Source organism: Rhinolophus hipposideros, assembly GCF_964194185.1.
Source record: "Rhinolophus hipposideros genome assembly, chromosome: X".
In the NCBI taxonomy this organism is placed as follows: Eukaryota; Metazoa; Chordata; class Mammalia; order Chiroptera; family Rhinolophidae; genus Rhinolophus; species Rhinolophus hipposideros.
In genome coordinates this window covers 8,623,253-8,639,201 of record NC_138046.1, presented here as the reverse complement: position 1 = coordinate 8,639,201, position 15,949 = coordinate 8,623,253, and the positions used below count along the sequence as shown (strand labels likewise).

The 15,949-nt window shown below is 38.6% G+C and overlaps 1 protein-coding gene across 1 annotated transcript in view; it reads left to right on the top strand.

The window, feature by feature from the left end:
• The window catches only part of PASD1 (PAS domain containing repressor 1), a gene marked incomplete at its 3' end in the record, with an annotated part of 78,948 nt that overhangs the window by 39,870 nt on the left and 23,129 nt on the right, over nt 1-15,949 (top strand). The window contains exon 9 of the mRNA XM_081042283.1: nt 11,120-11,186. Coding sequence (XP_080898409.1) covers nt 11,120-11,186 — 67 coding nt within the window. The remainder of the gene's footprint in view (nt 1-11,119; nt 11,187-15,949) is intronic.

Genomic DNA, 15,949 nt, shown 5'->3' with positions numbered 1-15,949 from the left:
GATTGGCTTTTTATTTAAAAAAGAAAAGCAGTAAATAAAGCAAAGTTAACTGACAGACGTTTAATGACTTTCAAATTAAGACAGTACATTTAAATACAGTACTTGATTACTTCTTTTTCTTGAAACACTTTTAAATGGTAGAAGAAAAAATATGCATTGTGGTAACTGCTATTATACAGATGCCCCTCTTTTGTGAATCTAATCTGTTCTTTTAACATTTGTTTGTTCACAAATTTCAGAGAAGAGCAGCCAGTATTCCGTTATTTTGAGTGGGAAAAATAAAAATGCGTTCCTAACCCACAGAAAAATACCAATTTGTCAAATATCACTAAAACCCGTTTATACACCCATTTAACAAGCCACTAAGGATTTCAGTAAAATAGAAATTACTTGTAATCCTATCTACTTATTTAATACTTGATGAACTCATTAGTAGGAGTTTGTTTGTACGTAGTAGGCCTTAATACTATCCAATGCACAGTGCATAGCATTGAGAATGAGTTACATTTTCCTTTCACATCACAGTGTACAGGTACACTTAAATAAGTAACAAAATAGTACATTAAAGATATGAATTACATGCCAGTAATACTGAGCAACATAAAATAAACGAGATAGTCTCTCAAGAGGTTTCTTATGATTGAAGACGTGTTTGTGTGAGGTCTGTTGGTGAGAAGAGGGAGCTTGAGGCTGTGGTCATTGTTACTATTTGGTGGCAGGAAGAGGTAAGGAAGAAAGAGCTAGTGAAGAAATGAGTTAAACAGGAAATGTCTGAGATATATTCATGTCTGTATCTAAGAACAGAGGGGAATCTCCCCTTCCTGGCAGGAGAGTTCAGAGGTGTTTGGCTGTGAACCATGGTCTGAAGCTACACACAGGGCAATGGGATGAAAAGCAGAGCTCACAGTGGCAGTCTGTTTGCATTCCCTTTGCTTGGTGTTCTACAACTCTCACTAACAGAAGACTGCATTTATGTGTTCAGTGTGACAGGTCTGCTCATGCCATGATCACACTCACTTGCACCAGCAAGATTTTTTTTTTTACAAGGATCTCAAATTTCTTGTAACTATTCAGCATTGTATTTTTGGTTCATAGGAGTTGGGCACACGTGCATGGCCTGGCTTAAGACTAATAGCCATTCAACTCTCTAAATGTGCTTTATCACTCCCAAGTTTTCTTGTAGAGCATGTGCTTATTTAGGCCTCTTTAGGCTTGCTCATTTCTATCATTCATTTCTCTGCTTTATTAGAAGACTTTTTCCTGATTATGTGGGGAAGAAAATATCAAGCATACCATGTTTAAACGACGTAAACTCTATTAGGAGACTATCTGAGATATAATAACAGCAAACCACATCCTATTGGCTAGTAGCCCATGACTTAAACATAGTCTCTGTGTCTCTCTCTCTCTGTCTCTGTCTCTCTCTGTCTCTCTCTGTCTCTGTCTCTCTCTCTCTCTCTGTCTCTCTCTCTCTGTCTCTCTCTCTCTCTCTCTCTCTCTCTCTCTCTCTTTCTCTCTCTCTCTCTCTCTCTCTGACTTAAACATATTCTTGAATGCAACCTAAACAGATTTATTTAGTAGGTTTGGGTAGTGAATTTTGTATATATTAGCAGATAATTATAGCAGATATTCAGATCATGAGAGTTCTGAGAGTGAGGAGATCTGTGTTTTATTTTTAAGTAGAGCTTAATTAGATGAAAAATATTTTGATGCAGAAATGAGCCAACTACTACATCTATGCTACTGATTTTCACAGAATATAAAAAACTGTTTTCTTGAGGCTTAAAATCATATTCTTTCATATATTGCAAGAAGTTACCACTCTAGTGTAGATGAATGCAGTATAGTTTTATACATTCTATACTTTCATAAAATGTTGCTAAAGTTCTTTCAAAAATTAGGCAATGGCTTGTTTATCATATAGGCAGTAAGATGGAAAAATGGCACTTAGGAAAGAACTGATGAATTTGATGGAGACGATTCTGTTATTTCCAGCCCCCATCCTCCATATCTCTCCCCTCTCTTCTAACACCACAGCCACTGCTCTGGCTCCAATCACTTCAGCTCTCACATGATGGATTGTTGGTGGACGTGGTTCATCCACTAGCCTGAGGTCTATAAGGGAGGCCCTGTCAGTCTCATCTCTGTCCAGCACAGAGCCTGACATTGAATAGGTAGAAACAAACATTTGACTGATTGATCCTATTAAAATGGTAATCCATTCCATGCCATGAGACCTCTCAAATATGATGAAGCATTGTTATAAATAAGTATACACGTGTATTTCCTTATTTTTTCATAGATTTCTTCCTTGTCCTCAGGATATTTTTCAAATAAAAAGGAGAAGAGATTGTGGCATGTCAGGGTGGTAGTTTTCAGGCACCCTGAGCACTCATTGATAACCTGACTTCCATTTTATAGTTCGAGGGATGGTTAGAAAATTAATCAGGCACAAGGGTCATAGGGACCTAGAGCTCCTAAAATGCTTGTGGAGCTTTTCTTGGTAATTCTACATATTATTTGAAAGCTAAAAAGCATCCTGCTAAGAGGCTTGAAAGTTTGTGTATGCTCATGAAAGAAACACAAAGAGGGGAATTTGAAATGTTTAGAAGAAAGGGTCTGTTTCCATGTAGGATGTTTCAGATTTGAAGCTAAAGAGTCTTTCATTTCAGGAAAGGGACTCAATGGCTGGGTTATTTTCCATCAAAGCTACTGATGCACTGGGGTAGAAGGTCTTGCTTGCTTGGACCGTTGAAGATAGAAAGAAGTAAGGGATATTTGAGAGTCGGCAAGGGGCAGGCAAAGCCCTCTCCTATCTTACCACTGCTAGAGTCAGAAGGAAGCACCTAGCTACCCTTTTAGTTTGGCTGGTTGTATGTAGAGGCCCACATTCCTGTAGTAGTATCATCTTAATATAGATCCATCTGCATTTTATCCTTCATGATGTGATTTCATGTTTCTTAACCTAGTTACTCCCCACAAATCTATAAGGTAGATGTACAGATGAGAAAGTGCAGTTGCAGAGGATGTATGATTTGCCAAACTCACACAGTGGTTAAGCAGTAGAGCTGGAATTGAGACCCACATTCTCCTGGGCTTGTTCCTGTAAGGACAACAGTTTCAGGAGCTGTGGCTGGCATGGGATTCCAGGAAGAAAATTCAAAAAGTCTTTGGGAAGTATTTGCTTGGGGACGTTACTGAAACATTTTCTTTTTCTTTAATTTCACCTTAAATTTAGCAGGAGAGACGAATTAGTAGGGAGGAGCCTATACCTATTTCCTCTAATAGTTTTTATGACGATAGTATCTTTTCAATGGTAGAGAAGAGAACACTGGAAAATCAAATGACAAGTACTTCCAAGGGTTCTAGTAGCTCTTACCTTTACTTGCAGTCTTTGAAAACCCTCCTACAGTGCTGGAATTGGTCCTGGGGAGACTCTACCTGTAAGCAACTGCGCCAAAAAGAACAGGCCTGCTGCCTACTTCCCCTTTCAATGCATTTCAGTGAAGAGTGACCTTGTGCAAAGGTGTAAGGAGAATATTGCAAAGATGTGCGATGGTCCTAATTAGTGAGGTTTTGTTGTATGGTGGCTTTGTCCTACACTGCAATGACTTCATTCCTTATGTCCACCCCATCTTGATCAGGCGAAGGACCCTATACACCATTGGATCACATGCCATTTGGTTGGGTTTCTCTACCGCTAGGTATCCAACTTTCCTAGTCTCATCACCACCACCCCCGTCCAATTCCCCCCACCCCCCGTCCCAGTGAAACTTAATCCTACAGCAGATATTTAGCACGTACTCTGTGGGAGGTTCTGTTCTAGGCTCTGAGGATACAGCAATGAACAAAAATCTTTATCTTCCTGGAGTTTATCTTCTAATGGAGGAGAAAGGTAATAAATCAATAGATCAGAGTAGGTTAGATGGTGAAGAGGGCCAAGGGAAAACATTGAGCAATGGAGAGGGAAAGGGGGTGTTGTGGAACAGGTTACATTTTATTAGGTTTTGCCATATACAGTTGACGTTTTTATAGGTTAGAAGATGGTGCCATATGGGCAATTCCCAATAGTTTATGGTAATAGATAGAGTGGCCAGCTAAGGCCTCAAAAAGAAGGTGACTTTTTAGTTAACACCTGAAAAGAGTGGAGGAGAAATGAGATCTATATGCTTTGTAAAATACTATACAAAGTTATTATCCATTAGGAAATACTTCCAAATATAGAGTAATTACAATTTAGCACTACACTAAATCCTTGCTGAGCTATAAAGACGTACCGAGTCTGTGTCTGGTGATGGCTGGTGAGTTCCTCAGTACTCTTATTCTTTTTTTCTTTTTTTTTCTTTTGTTTTAAGGAGGGTGCAGCTCACAGTGGCCCATGTGGGGATCCTACCGGCAACCTTGGTGTTATTAGCACCACACTCTAACCGACTGAGCTAACTGGCCACCCCCTTTAATTATTTCTTAGTATTTCTTTTTGTTGTTGTTGTTTAAAGCCAGCACATTTTAAACCTCCATCCTTAAGAGATGGTTCTATATCCATTAATACCCAGATTGTTCCAGGAAATGTCTATGTCTCCTTGCTGAGCAGAGGAGGTGTGATCAAATCTGAATATGAAGGATTCCCATCTTGGAAGCCAAATCTAGTGGATGATTCAGTGCTCTCACCCCCATCTGAGAGATACTTACATGCTGACACGTGACACTAACAGATAAGGAAAGGAGTTGGGACTTTTCAGCAGCCTGGCATCAAAGAAAATAACCCATGAGCCCATTCCCATGCAGCTGTGCTTGTTAGATTTGGAGCCAGCCTCTTGGTTTCCATTATCTGGTCCTGTTGGTATGTACAGGGCCTGGTCCTTGAAAAGGGCAGACGTAGGAAAATGAAGACAGAAGAAGGGATAGCAGTCTTCGGGCTTTGGGTTTTATATTTCATTGTGTTTTATGTGACCTCTAGCCAACCCATATTCCATCTTCAGTTACATTACAAATTATTTTGATCATCTAAAAGCATAAAATCATTAGACTATCTTATTAGATTTACAATTGATAAGAGCAATTTCATTGTTAATATTTTTTGAAAAATTCTAAGAGTTTGTACTCAAAACTCATTGAAGCAACCCTGAAATCACTGAGGGTTTAGATGCTAATGAAAAGAAGTCTAATAAATATCAAAGTTTGGAAACATCTGGGACGAATTATCTGAGGATTAGTCTATTTATGAAAAGTAGTATTGGACAAATATGCTGGCAGCTGCTTGTTCTACTCAGACAATTAACAGTGAAATATTTTTTTTCCTCCTGGTTTTCATTTGTCATCCTGTAATGAAAATGCCAGGCTTTGTATTAGGCGTCCAAAGAAGTAAGACAGGATCCAGCGCTCTTTTGACTTAATGCTTTTTGCTTCACCCATTTTTATCCCAGGATATTCTTTTGCTACAGCTCCGTGAATTTTTTTTAACTTTTTAACTTTTTATTTGAATATTGGCAGGAACTACGACAGGTAGCCTTCATTTCCCATACTCACAACTGTTTACAGTTCCCCCCATTTGCTTTATCATTCTCTCCTTCTTTCCCTCCTCCACCCCACTTCTTTTCTCCTCTCCTCTCCTTCTCTCCTCTGCGTTTCCTTATTCATTATTTATTGATTGATCAGATCACACTGTGAGGTTACTTTGCATAGAACCAGTTTTTCATCTACAGTCCATTCATTGGCCATTCAGTCAGATAGTCTACTGGCAAGTTGGCTTTTGGTAAGTTTGATGTTAATAAATTGACTTGGTGAATTGGCCTGCTTCCATCCTAAAAAGCAGAATCTTTCCAAAAATGAAGCTAAGAAGGAGCCAGTAAAGGGACAAGTTTACATTCTCTCTGTCAAGAATGGAGAGCATAGTAATATATACGAGCTGTTTGATAGAGTTGGCGATAGGTCATGCTCATTTGCAGTTCATTCTGTGTAGGCTGTTCATAGGTTAACTTGTGGTATGACTATAAAGGAGTGAAACTGATTTTAACATGTTAAAAAACAAACTTCAACCCAGTAAATTTGAAGATCTAATTGGCTTTAATTAAGTAATTCATGAATCAGGCAGCATCCCATTTAGCAACTAGAGGGGTACTGGGAGAGGTTGTTCAAAATGGAAGGATTTTTATAGGGAGAAGGGTGGAGCAAGGGAACTATTAACAAAAGAAAAGGAATATTTTGGGGCCCTGGACACCTTTTCTTTGGGGGAAGAGAATGGGTAGTGTTTTTATTATGCAGGTTGCCTCTTCTTTCTATGGGAGATGGAGAAGAGCCTGTGACAGATTACCCTACTGGTGTTTGAACAGAAACTTCCATACTGGTTGATGAAGATTATGTTTCTGTGAGAGGTTGAAACTGCAATTAGATCAGGCATTAAATCTAGGTTTTGTATCATGGGCTTTTAGCATGAGTGACACCATTTTGGGCCTGTCTTTTTTCTTTAACCAGAAGGATCAGTTTGTAGATTCAGGAGGTATTTACAAGTGTGCACTGTATACTGAACCCTGTAGCCATCCAACACCCTTCCCGCATTTTAACACTGCCTATTTGAACATTGGGGAGTCTGCTGCTTGGCTCTGAAGGAATAGAGAAATGATAGTGCATGCAGAACTCATCTTGGAGGAACACATTTTATAGGAGAGGGAATTAAAATCACAAAAGAACCGTTTAAAAGCAAATCACAGTATCATACATTTAAGTGGAGCAGATACTTAGAGGAATGGAGCCATCAAAGGGAGAATGGTTAATGAGGGCACTTGAGATGATCACATTGGACTGTACAGATTACAAAGCACTTTTTCCAAACATTATTTTCTCTTGACAAGAACCTACAAGGTATGTATTATGAGTCTCACTTTAAACACTGGGAAATTGGGACTCAGGGAAGCTAAGAGACTTGCTCTATGTCTCGCAGCTAGGAAGTGTCAGAGTTGAGGTTTGAGCCCAAAGCTGCACGACCCGAAATTCTGTCCACCTTTCATGGCAGCTCTGTAATGCTGGACACAGTGGTGAAGGCTGGGGAGAATAGGCTGTTTTAAGTGTGATCCCTAGGGGACCACTTAAGAACATAGTGAGTCTTGCGGGGAGGTAGGTTCTGGAGACACTCGTACTAATCCAGTTGTCAGGGATGGCTGAGATGCAGTTAGTCCTGCAGGAAAAAAGGATGCCTGCGACTTGACCCAAGATTTTATGTTTCAGACAGGGTGGTAGTGGGTTTCCTCTGGGAACCTGCAGACTGGCTTTGGCTAGTGTAATCTTAAAAATTAGCTCCTTAAACTTTGGTCACAACCTGCAACCAAGAAGGGAAATCTGGTTTTTCTTTGTTCCATCACTTTAGATTAAATCATCTCAGCTTTAAATTAAACAAGGAGACATTTAAGATTATATTTATACTGTCATCAGTTTCCTGACCCTCTGCCACAACTTCAAAAAACAACTTAATTTGTACTGCATTGGCATATGAAAGGACAGCATTCATTGGATATCGTTTTCATAGTTACAGTTTCATTTATATAGCAAGTAGAAGTACATGGGTTTTTTTCGTCCAAGAACAACCTTCCATTAAATTAATTCAGCTGTGTTGAGCATTTTACCAATGAATATCAAATCTTGGGAAAAGATTTAAAATGGAGAGAGAGTATGAAACATGAAGGGCCTAATTAAAGAGTAACACTTTGAAATTTTACATAAAGAGACTGAAGTACCTTTCTTTGTAAAATTAGAAGGTGTTCTTTTCACGTAAATATAACTAGCAGAAAGTTCTTTGATCATGTTCTTTCTTGAAAATTAACTGAAGCTATTTGGAAAAAGAAAGTTCTGTTTGTATCTGTTCTCGACAAAAGGCCAGCAATGAATGCGACTGTAAACCCTTACGCGTCATAGCTTGAGGCTGAATTTATTATTTACATGCGTAGACTAGTTACGTATGAAATATTCCTTAAGCTTTTGATTAACAATGTATGTACTTATTTGTTACTTGTACATTCTGATTATAAGTCAAATATCTCCCATCTCTATTGACTTATATAGGGAAGTATCAAATACAAATTTACAGAAGAATTTGGAAAACTTTTCTCTCTTTCATTTTACATTCTTGAAGCCAGAGGACTTAAAGCATAGCATAGTTGTTTCTCAGTGTTCTATTGTCAAAGTCTGTGTCTTCTCCAGTACAACTGACTGAGTCTCTTGATACAGCACTGCCAAATAGAAACTTCTATGACGTGATAAATGCCCTGTAATTTACTCTAATACAGTAGTCACTAGCCACATGTAACTACTGAACACTTGAAATGTGGCTGCTGTAATTGAAGAACTAAATTTTAAATTTTAATTTAGCCACATGTGGTTAGTGGCTACCGTACTGGACATTCATTCACATGCTGCACAGGTATAGATAGATATTTACTATTTGGAAGCCCCCATGAGGTCATTGAATTGCTTTTAAAGAACAAATAGAAACTTCAGTTTATCGTTGAAAACAGTTGTGTCAAGTCAAGAACTGAGGTAAGAGTTGTGCAAATAGTTTAATTGAATTGACTGGTAAGTTTGTTTATTCCTTTAGTCACTCAGCAGATATTCATGAAGCACCTAGCAAGTGGTCATTGTGCGAGGTGCTGGGGATACAAGAGGTTCAAAGCATGTGCACTGCCTTCAAGAAATTCACCAGGTAGAAAAGGTGGACAAAATGTAGCAACAGACTTCCATACAGAACAGAAGAGACTTGAATGAGGAAAGAGTCAAGGATGAGATGTAGGTTTCAGTCCTGAGTGACTGAGAGGAGGGTGGCACTATTCATCAATACATGAGACACTGGAGAAGGAAGAGGAAGAAGAGGAGGAGGAGGAGTTAATTGGACCATGTTGAATTGAGATATCTGTTAGGCATGCAGACAGCATGTCCTATAGGCAGTTGGGTATATGAGTCTGGCTCAGGGAGAGATTTGGCTAGAGATGTGTGAAGCGGGGAGAAAGTAAGGTGGGGATTGGGTTATAGGATAGTTAACAAGATTATGTGCTCTGTTGAGGGTGGTTGTAGCTTCTGAGGGGTCTGAAAAAGATGCATTTCAAAGGTGTGTTAGCTTAGATTCACAAAAACAATAGACAGGACTTGCTTAAGGCAAAGATAAATCTTTTAGTAAGGAAGTTATAGGCCTGGGATGTGACTGTCCACCATCAGCTGCCCAGTTAGGAATTTATGATCAGATCACCCTGTGAGGTTCCTGTCAGACTTATTGCAGCACCCCCTTTTCCTTCACAATGGTCTACAAGAGCCATAATATAAAGAAAGAACAAAGGGTGAACAACAACCTTGAAGAAGTATCAACTCTAAGTAAGAAAATATTCTCCTAGACTAAACTGGCTTATAAATTTAGTCAAAGACTGAAAAAAAATAAAATATAGATGATAATCTTTTAGGAATTTTATTTTTAAATGGTGACGGGGCAAATTTATAAGTAACTCTGCTTATGTCTAAGTTACTTGGTGTTAAAAGTCAAAGCCATTTTATAGCACCATTACACACACAAGTGACTGAATTAACTCATTACTTAGTTGTTTTGTGCTACTTAAATTAATGCTTCCTAAATATATATTTTGGTCTTCAAAATATAGTTTTTGAAACTCTTAATTTTCTACCATTATAAAGATGATATAAGCGAACTGGATTTTTTTTCAGTGGGTCCTGTGAAATATAGAATGGGAAATTCCTGTTCATTGGATCTGTATTCCCTTTTGGAAACCATGCGGAATAATCCAGTTATTGTTATTGTTGTATCTTCTGAATGAATAGGGTTTCACAAATATCATTTTGTCACTGTTGCTACAGTGATGCCTTACTTTTTATCACATCTGTTATGAGACTCCAGTCTCTCACTTTGTGGAGTGATAGAGAGATGGGGGAGAAGAAAATTTCCCCTTTTCCATCTTAGTTATTCTGGCTAGTCAAGTAATTTAAAAGACGTAAGACAGGTTAACAGGAGAAAATGACCACATTTAAATGTGTATGTACCTATGGGGGGGTCCATAAGAACGGGGGCCTGAGGACTGTATCATGCAGTTGAGGCTTACAAGCCTTCTTGAGCTAAGGAGAAAGGGGGTAGCGGTTTGGGATTTCAAAGGGGAGGAAGGCAATTCACATGGAGATGAAAAAGCAAATGTTTGGTAAACAAATGTTTACTGGGCTGTCTTTAACAATGGGAAGCAGAGAGGACTTTGATCAAATAGGCTTGCTAGGTTCCTCCCTGTCTGTCACACGTAGTCCATATAAAACTATAGTTATCTATGATAATAGCTCCCTTCCTGGAGCAGGTGTTCTATCGAAATTCTTTTGGGCAATTAGAGGGAAGGTCGAAGGTTCTTCCTGAATCTTTTCTTTCCGAAAAAACAGCCAGCATAAAATAATATCCCAAAGAGGCATAGCTTTACGTGGCAGACTCTGCTCCCCTTCAGGGGTTTTTCACTCTTTGGCCTGCAAAAGAAAAAAACTGAACACAAAATACATTGTCGTAATTGTCAGTTATGAAATTTCAAGGTTTGAAAAGTAATTTCAGTATTAAAAACAAGGTTCTCATTCATATTCTCTCTCTTTTGCTTTCTCTCTATTTGGTGAAAAGTAAGCTAGTATTTAGAATAGAGTGTGTCATGAAGCTGCATTCTCACCTTGGGCATCAAAATTATAATTTCGATAGAAATAAATTGTTAATGAGCCAGAGAATGGAGAGTTTCTCTAATTACAGTAAACAAAATTAAATGTGGCCTGAAGGCATTTTTTTTTGTAATTGCAGTTGGTTTAAAAATTAAGAACGTTCACTGATACACTTTGGTTTTTTTTAAAGTTTGCTTTGCTCATCACTGTCAAAAGAGACATTGAGACCGCAGCAAACTTCATTCAAATGAAGGTCCAGATGGTTTATTTTATAGATATGGTGCAGAACAACTTTCTCTGTAGGAAACACAATACCTCAAAGATTGATGATGTTATGTATTAAGAAAAAATAAAATATTTTTCTAATTTGAACCTTATTTTACTGTAATTATAGAAATTTTTTATTTAAATGGCAAGTGAAATGTGCTTACCATCTCTTTTTACCAATTTACAGAAGTGCTCGAGGCCGAAGGAGTTCTAGGACTCGACCCCTGTTTGTTGATTGTCCTACTGCCTCACACGTATGTACATTGACAACCAGAAACTAAAAGCTTTTATCCCCATACTGTTGATTCTTTAGTTAATGTGTGTTGCCAATGTGGGAGAGGAAAATAATTTTTCCTCTACATTTCTAGGTTCTTGGCTGAGGTGCCCCTATACTAAAAAGAGTCACAGGCTTAAAAATGCACAAGAGTTTAATAACGTGAATGCCTCCTGTATACGTGGGAGAGACCCAGGAAATCTGAGAAATTCCTTGAAATGGCCCAAGCCACCACATAAAATATCATCTTCAGCTAAAGACAAAAGATGTTGAGCGGAGGGGGACTGGGGGGAGGCCAGTTATGGGAGGTTACCAGGGAAACTACAGTGAACAAGGGTAAGGTGTTTACAAATATTTCATTCCTTCCCTTCGGCATTGGTAAGTCTCTAGAGATGTAGTCATCCTCCTCTTCCTGGTACAGAGCAGTAGACGCCCTTACAAATAGAGGCTTCCCTGATAAATATAAATGTTTCTTACCAAATGGTAACTTTTACTCAGTTTTCAGAGTTTCACCTGTGTCTGCTGTTGCTTAAAAATAACCAACTTGAAATAATCAATATGCCAAAGAAGCGTATTTTGGGGTGACAAATTCTGCTTCTCTTCACCAACATAGAAAGGTTGTAATTTCAAAAAATATCCCATATGGACATGGCACAATTGTTACACAATTGCCATTTTGTAGCCATTTCTTATTGGGAGCCAGTAACAGCCATGCTTGGAATGGTCCCTATACTAGCTTTAAAGACAATTAAGCTAAACTCTCTGCCAGACATTGTTCAAGGTCTTTTTGACTGGTGAGTGCATTTCAAGATAAAGTTTGCTGACCTGCCTGCTGTATTAGGCTATGTGAATAGACTCATGAGACTGCATCATGCCATCATGAGCAGAACCCAGTCCCTAATTAACCTAGATTGTCCCCCTTCCTCTTCCTAAGCCATTGAATGTATAATTCATTTATCCATTCACCAGACATTACTAGGAAGAATGCTATAGGGATACACATTAATAGAAAAATGAACCCCGGGTTCCTCCTCAATGATCTGAATCTAGTCTGAGAGATAAGATCAAACTGTAAGAAAAAAGGTATGGAAGAACAGAAAAAACATCCCAGAAAGCCTTCCCAATAGATGATGGTCTTTCACCTTACCCGCCACTCCATGGATATGTAAGACAGCGGCTAGGCTGGATCACTGCAGTGATGACAGTACTGCAGAGGGAAAAGATGGCCCAGACATAAGATAAGGGTTTGATTCCTGATTCTGCCAATTTTGTGATCTGAGGATAGTTATTTTACCACAGAGAGACGCCGTTAATCTGTAAAATGGAAGTAATAATAATCTCTGCTAGGCTACCTCATATGGATGTAATAATGCTCAAAAGAAGCCTCATTTATTAGTACATTGTCTATATTCCTGCAATAAAATGAAGCTTCTGTGAGAGCGGGGACTGTCTTGCTCATCAGCATATCCCCAAATATCTTGAACAAGGCTTGCTACACGCAATAGGTGCTCATAAATTTAGATGCACAAATGAATATTAACTTTCCTGCCCAAAACAGCCACAAATAAAACACAAAATAAATGAAATAATAGTTTTCAAAATAATGGGCAGCAGGCAACAAAGGACAGGGACTCTTAATAGATGGGAAATGAATGAGGTGAGCCCTACAATTGCCACAGCTTGCTCCCTAATGAGTTTCTAGGCCACATGGCCAAGAGAGACAAGACACAGGGATCCCAGTGGACTCTCTGAGTTGAGATTGAGGTGAGAGTATAGGGGCTCTAAGATTGTTTGCAGAGCATCAGAGAAGAGAAGGCTACATGGAGAGAGGATGCCAACGATCAGTGAGAGGAAAGAACCATCCAGAAGGATTAGAGGCTACAGTGCCAGCATTCATACAAGGCTGGCAGTAGTTCCTGTTTCTATCAGTCGCACTGAAAATCCTCATAATATACAGGACATGAAGTGTAAGGGTACACAGAAAGGTCTTGCCTTAGTTGTGGAGAAAAGTTAGCCCTAGGGGAACCAGTGCTCTGGGTCTATCAAAATCATTAAAGCAAGACCAAAAAGGACCAAACGTTTCCAAGCAGTTTCACTACATTCCAGAACAAAGATGAAGCATGTTTATAGGAATGCAAAAATATCCACCACCCTACAAGGTAAAAATGAACAATATTTGGCATTCAGCCAAAGATTACCAGGCATTCCAAGCAGTGGTATATGATCCTTATTTAAGAGAAAAACCAATCAGTAGAAACCCACTCAGAACAAACACAGATTTTAGAATTAGTGGACAAGGATATTAAAAACAAATGTATTACATAAGTTAAAAAAAACTTAAATAGAAACATGGAAGATGGGGGGAAAAATCTCAAGTCAGAATTTGAGTAATGAAGACAACAATGGCTGGGATTGATGGCAGATTAAACACTGTACATTTAGTAGATTAGTAGATTTAAACACAAAGCAATAGAAATTCTCCAAAATTAAACACAAGGAGACAAAACTTTAAAAGGAACGAGAAAAATGAAAAGAACATCAATTAGCTGTTAGAAACTTTAAGCGGCCAAATACCGAGGGTGTCAAAACAAAAAATGTATACACATTTTAAGAAAGGAAAAAACTGTATTAATTGTAATACTCAATGTGTACCTATAACAAAATGTGAATACAATTCACGTTTGACTTCTGCAGTTACAAGAGGTGCTCAAAGTGGTTACCATCAGTGTCCAGACACTTCTGATTACGGCGAACCACTGTTTGACCATAGATAACATCGCTTAAAATGTGTACACATTTTTGGTACCCCCAGTATACATATAAATGAAATCTCCAAAGGGTAGATAGGTGTACACAAAATAATTACTTGAAGTCATAATGGCCAGAAGTTTTCCGCATTTGGTGAATGCTGTAATACAAAGATCCAAGGATCTCAACTAAACCTAAGCAAAAGAAACATGATGAAAACCACACAATGCACACACTGACCCCCTGCCAGAAATCATCATATTTTGCTCTGTCATCTGTTACTACAGACAAGCCTGTAGTCAAAGAAGTATGTTCTATTGAAAACAACTGTTAATTGGCAAGGAATTGAAAATAAGGTGATGTATTCAGGACAAAGTTCCTTCCACAAAACCACCACTTCACCATTTGGACATCAATGCCAATCCAAACCAATTTTTTCCGAATTGACTGTTCCAAATACTTTAATGATGAATGTAGGTGACTCGTGTTACCAGCTACTGACATTCTGCCATCTAAGCCTGGAGATCTGTTGCTCATGAACCGTGTTGCACTGAACAGGCATTTTGGTAGAACTGGAACTTGCATATTTTCAGGTTGCTTTTTCACCAAAATCCATTGTGTCTGGAGGTCACAGGCAAGTCTTCAGAAGTAGTTGGCTTTGAGCATGTACCAGGGAGCTGGGTGGGGTAGCAGAGCCATAGTACCCATCAGACTCAGAAGCACTCTGCCCAAGCTGATGATGTGTTAATAGGGAGGACAGGACAAATCTAACTTGGGGAATGATCACAAAGGTATCTACTGTTGGTTTTACAACTACTATGTGGTAGGCACTTAATCAACAGGTACTTAGGAAGTATCTAAAAAGTGGTCTAAGAAGGTCAGCCCTAACACAGACAAGGGGTGGGGAGTGAGATGGTACTCATGATAAAGTGATAATACTGCTAACTAAAATTTATTGAGGACTTATGTATCAAGGATTGGGCTAAGTGCTTGACCATCACAACAACTCTATGAGGCATTATCATTCTAGTTTTACAGATAGTAAATCTTGGGTTCTGGCTATTGAATAACTTGTTCAAAGTCACACAAAGTGGCAGAGTCAGGATTCAAACCCAGGCCTGTCTGGTCCCAATAGCTGTCTATGTTTCTTACCACACAAGGAGGCATCTACTTTCAAAGCTCTATTTTTTCGCATTGGCCTATTCTGTTATGACTTTCGTTTCTTTATATTTTTGAACATTTTGAATGTATTTATTTTAAAGGTCGTTTCAGATTCATTCATTTATTGATTCATTGAACAAATATTTACTTAACACCTACTTTATACCAGATACCAAAAAAAAAAAACCCTGAAAATTTCCTTCTCTAGAGGAGCTTACATTCTAGCAGGAGAAGATAGATGATAAACCAGATAAGTACATTAAACAAATAAATCACATAGTAGAAAGTGAGAAGAGCTATTGAAAAGAAGTAGAGAAGGATGAGAAGGATTGGGAATATAGCAGGTGGGGGGAGTACAGTATTAAATATGAGAAAAGATTGAAGGAAGTGAGAAAGGTAGCCATGAAGACATCTGGGGGAAGATTAAAGAAGTGAAAGTGTGCCTAGTGTTTAGAGTGTTAGCAAAAATTCAATTGGGGAAATTTGATGATCTAATTGGTTTTATTGAGCGATTCGTGAATCAGGCGGTATCCCATCTGGCATGTAGAGAGATGGTCCTGAAGAGTTGTACAAAGTGGAAGGGTTTTATAGGCAGAAGGAGGGTGGGGCAAGGAAGTCATTAGCCAAAGAGAAGAAAGGATTGTTTCAGGCTAGGTCATCATCTTTCTGGGGGAAAGGAATGGCAGGGGTTTCATCATGCAGATGACCTCAGTAGTGCTAATCAGGAAGTTTCAGATTGACTGTTTAAAGGTCACATTGCTGGGAGAGGTTGAAGTTTTACATGGGGGGCAAATGACTCCATCTTGGGCCTGTTATTTCTTTTTTTTTTTTTTT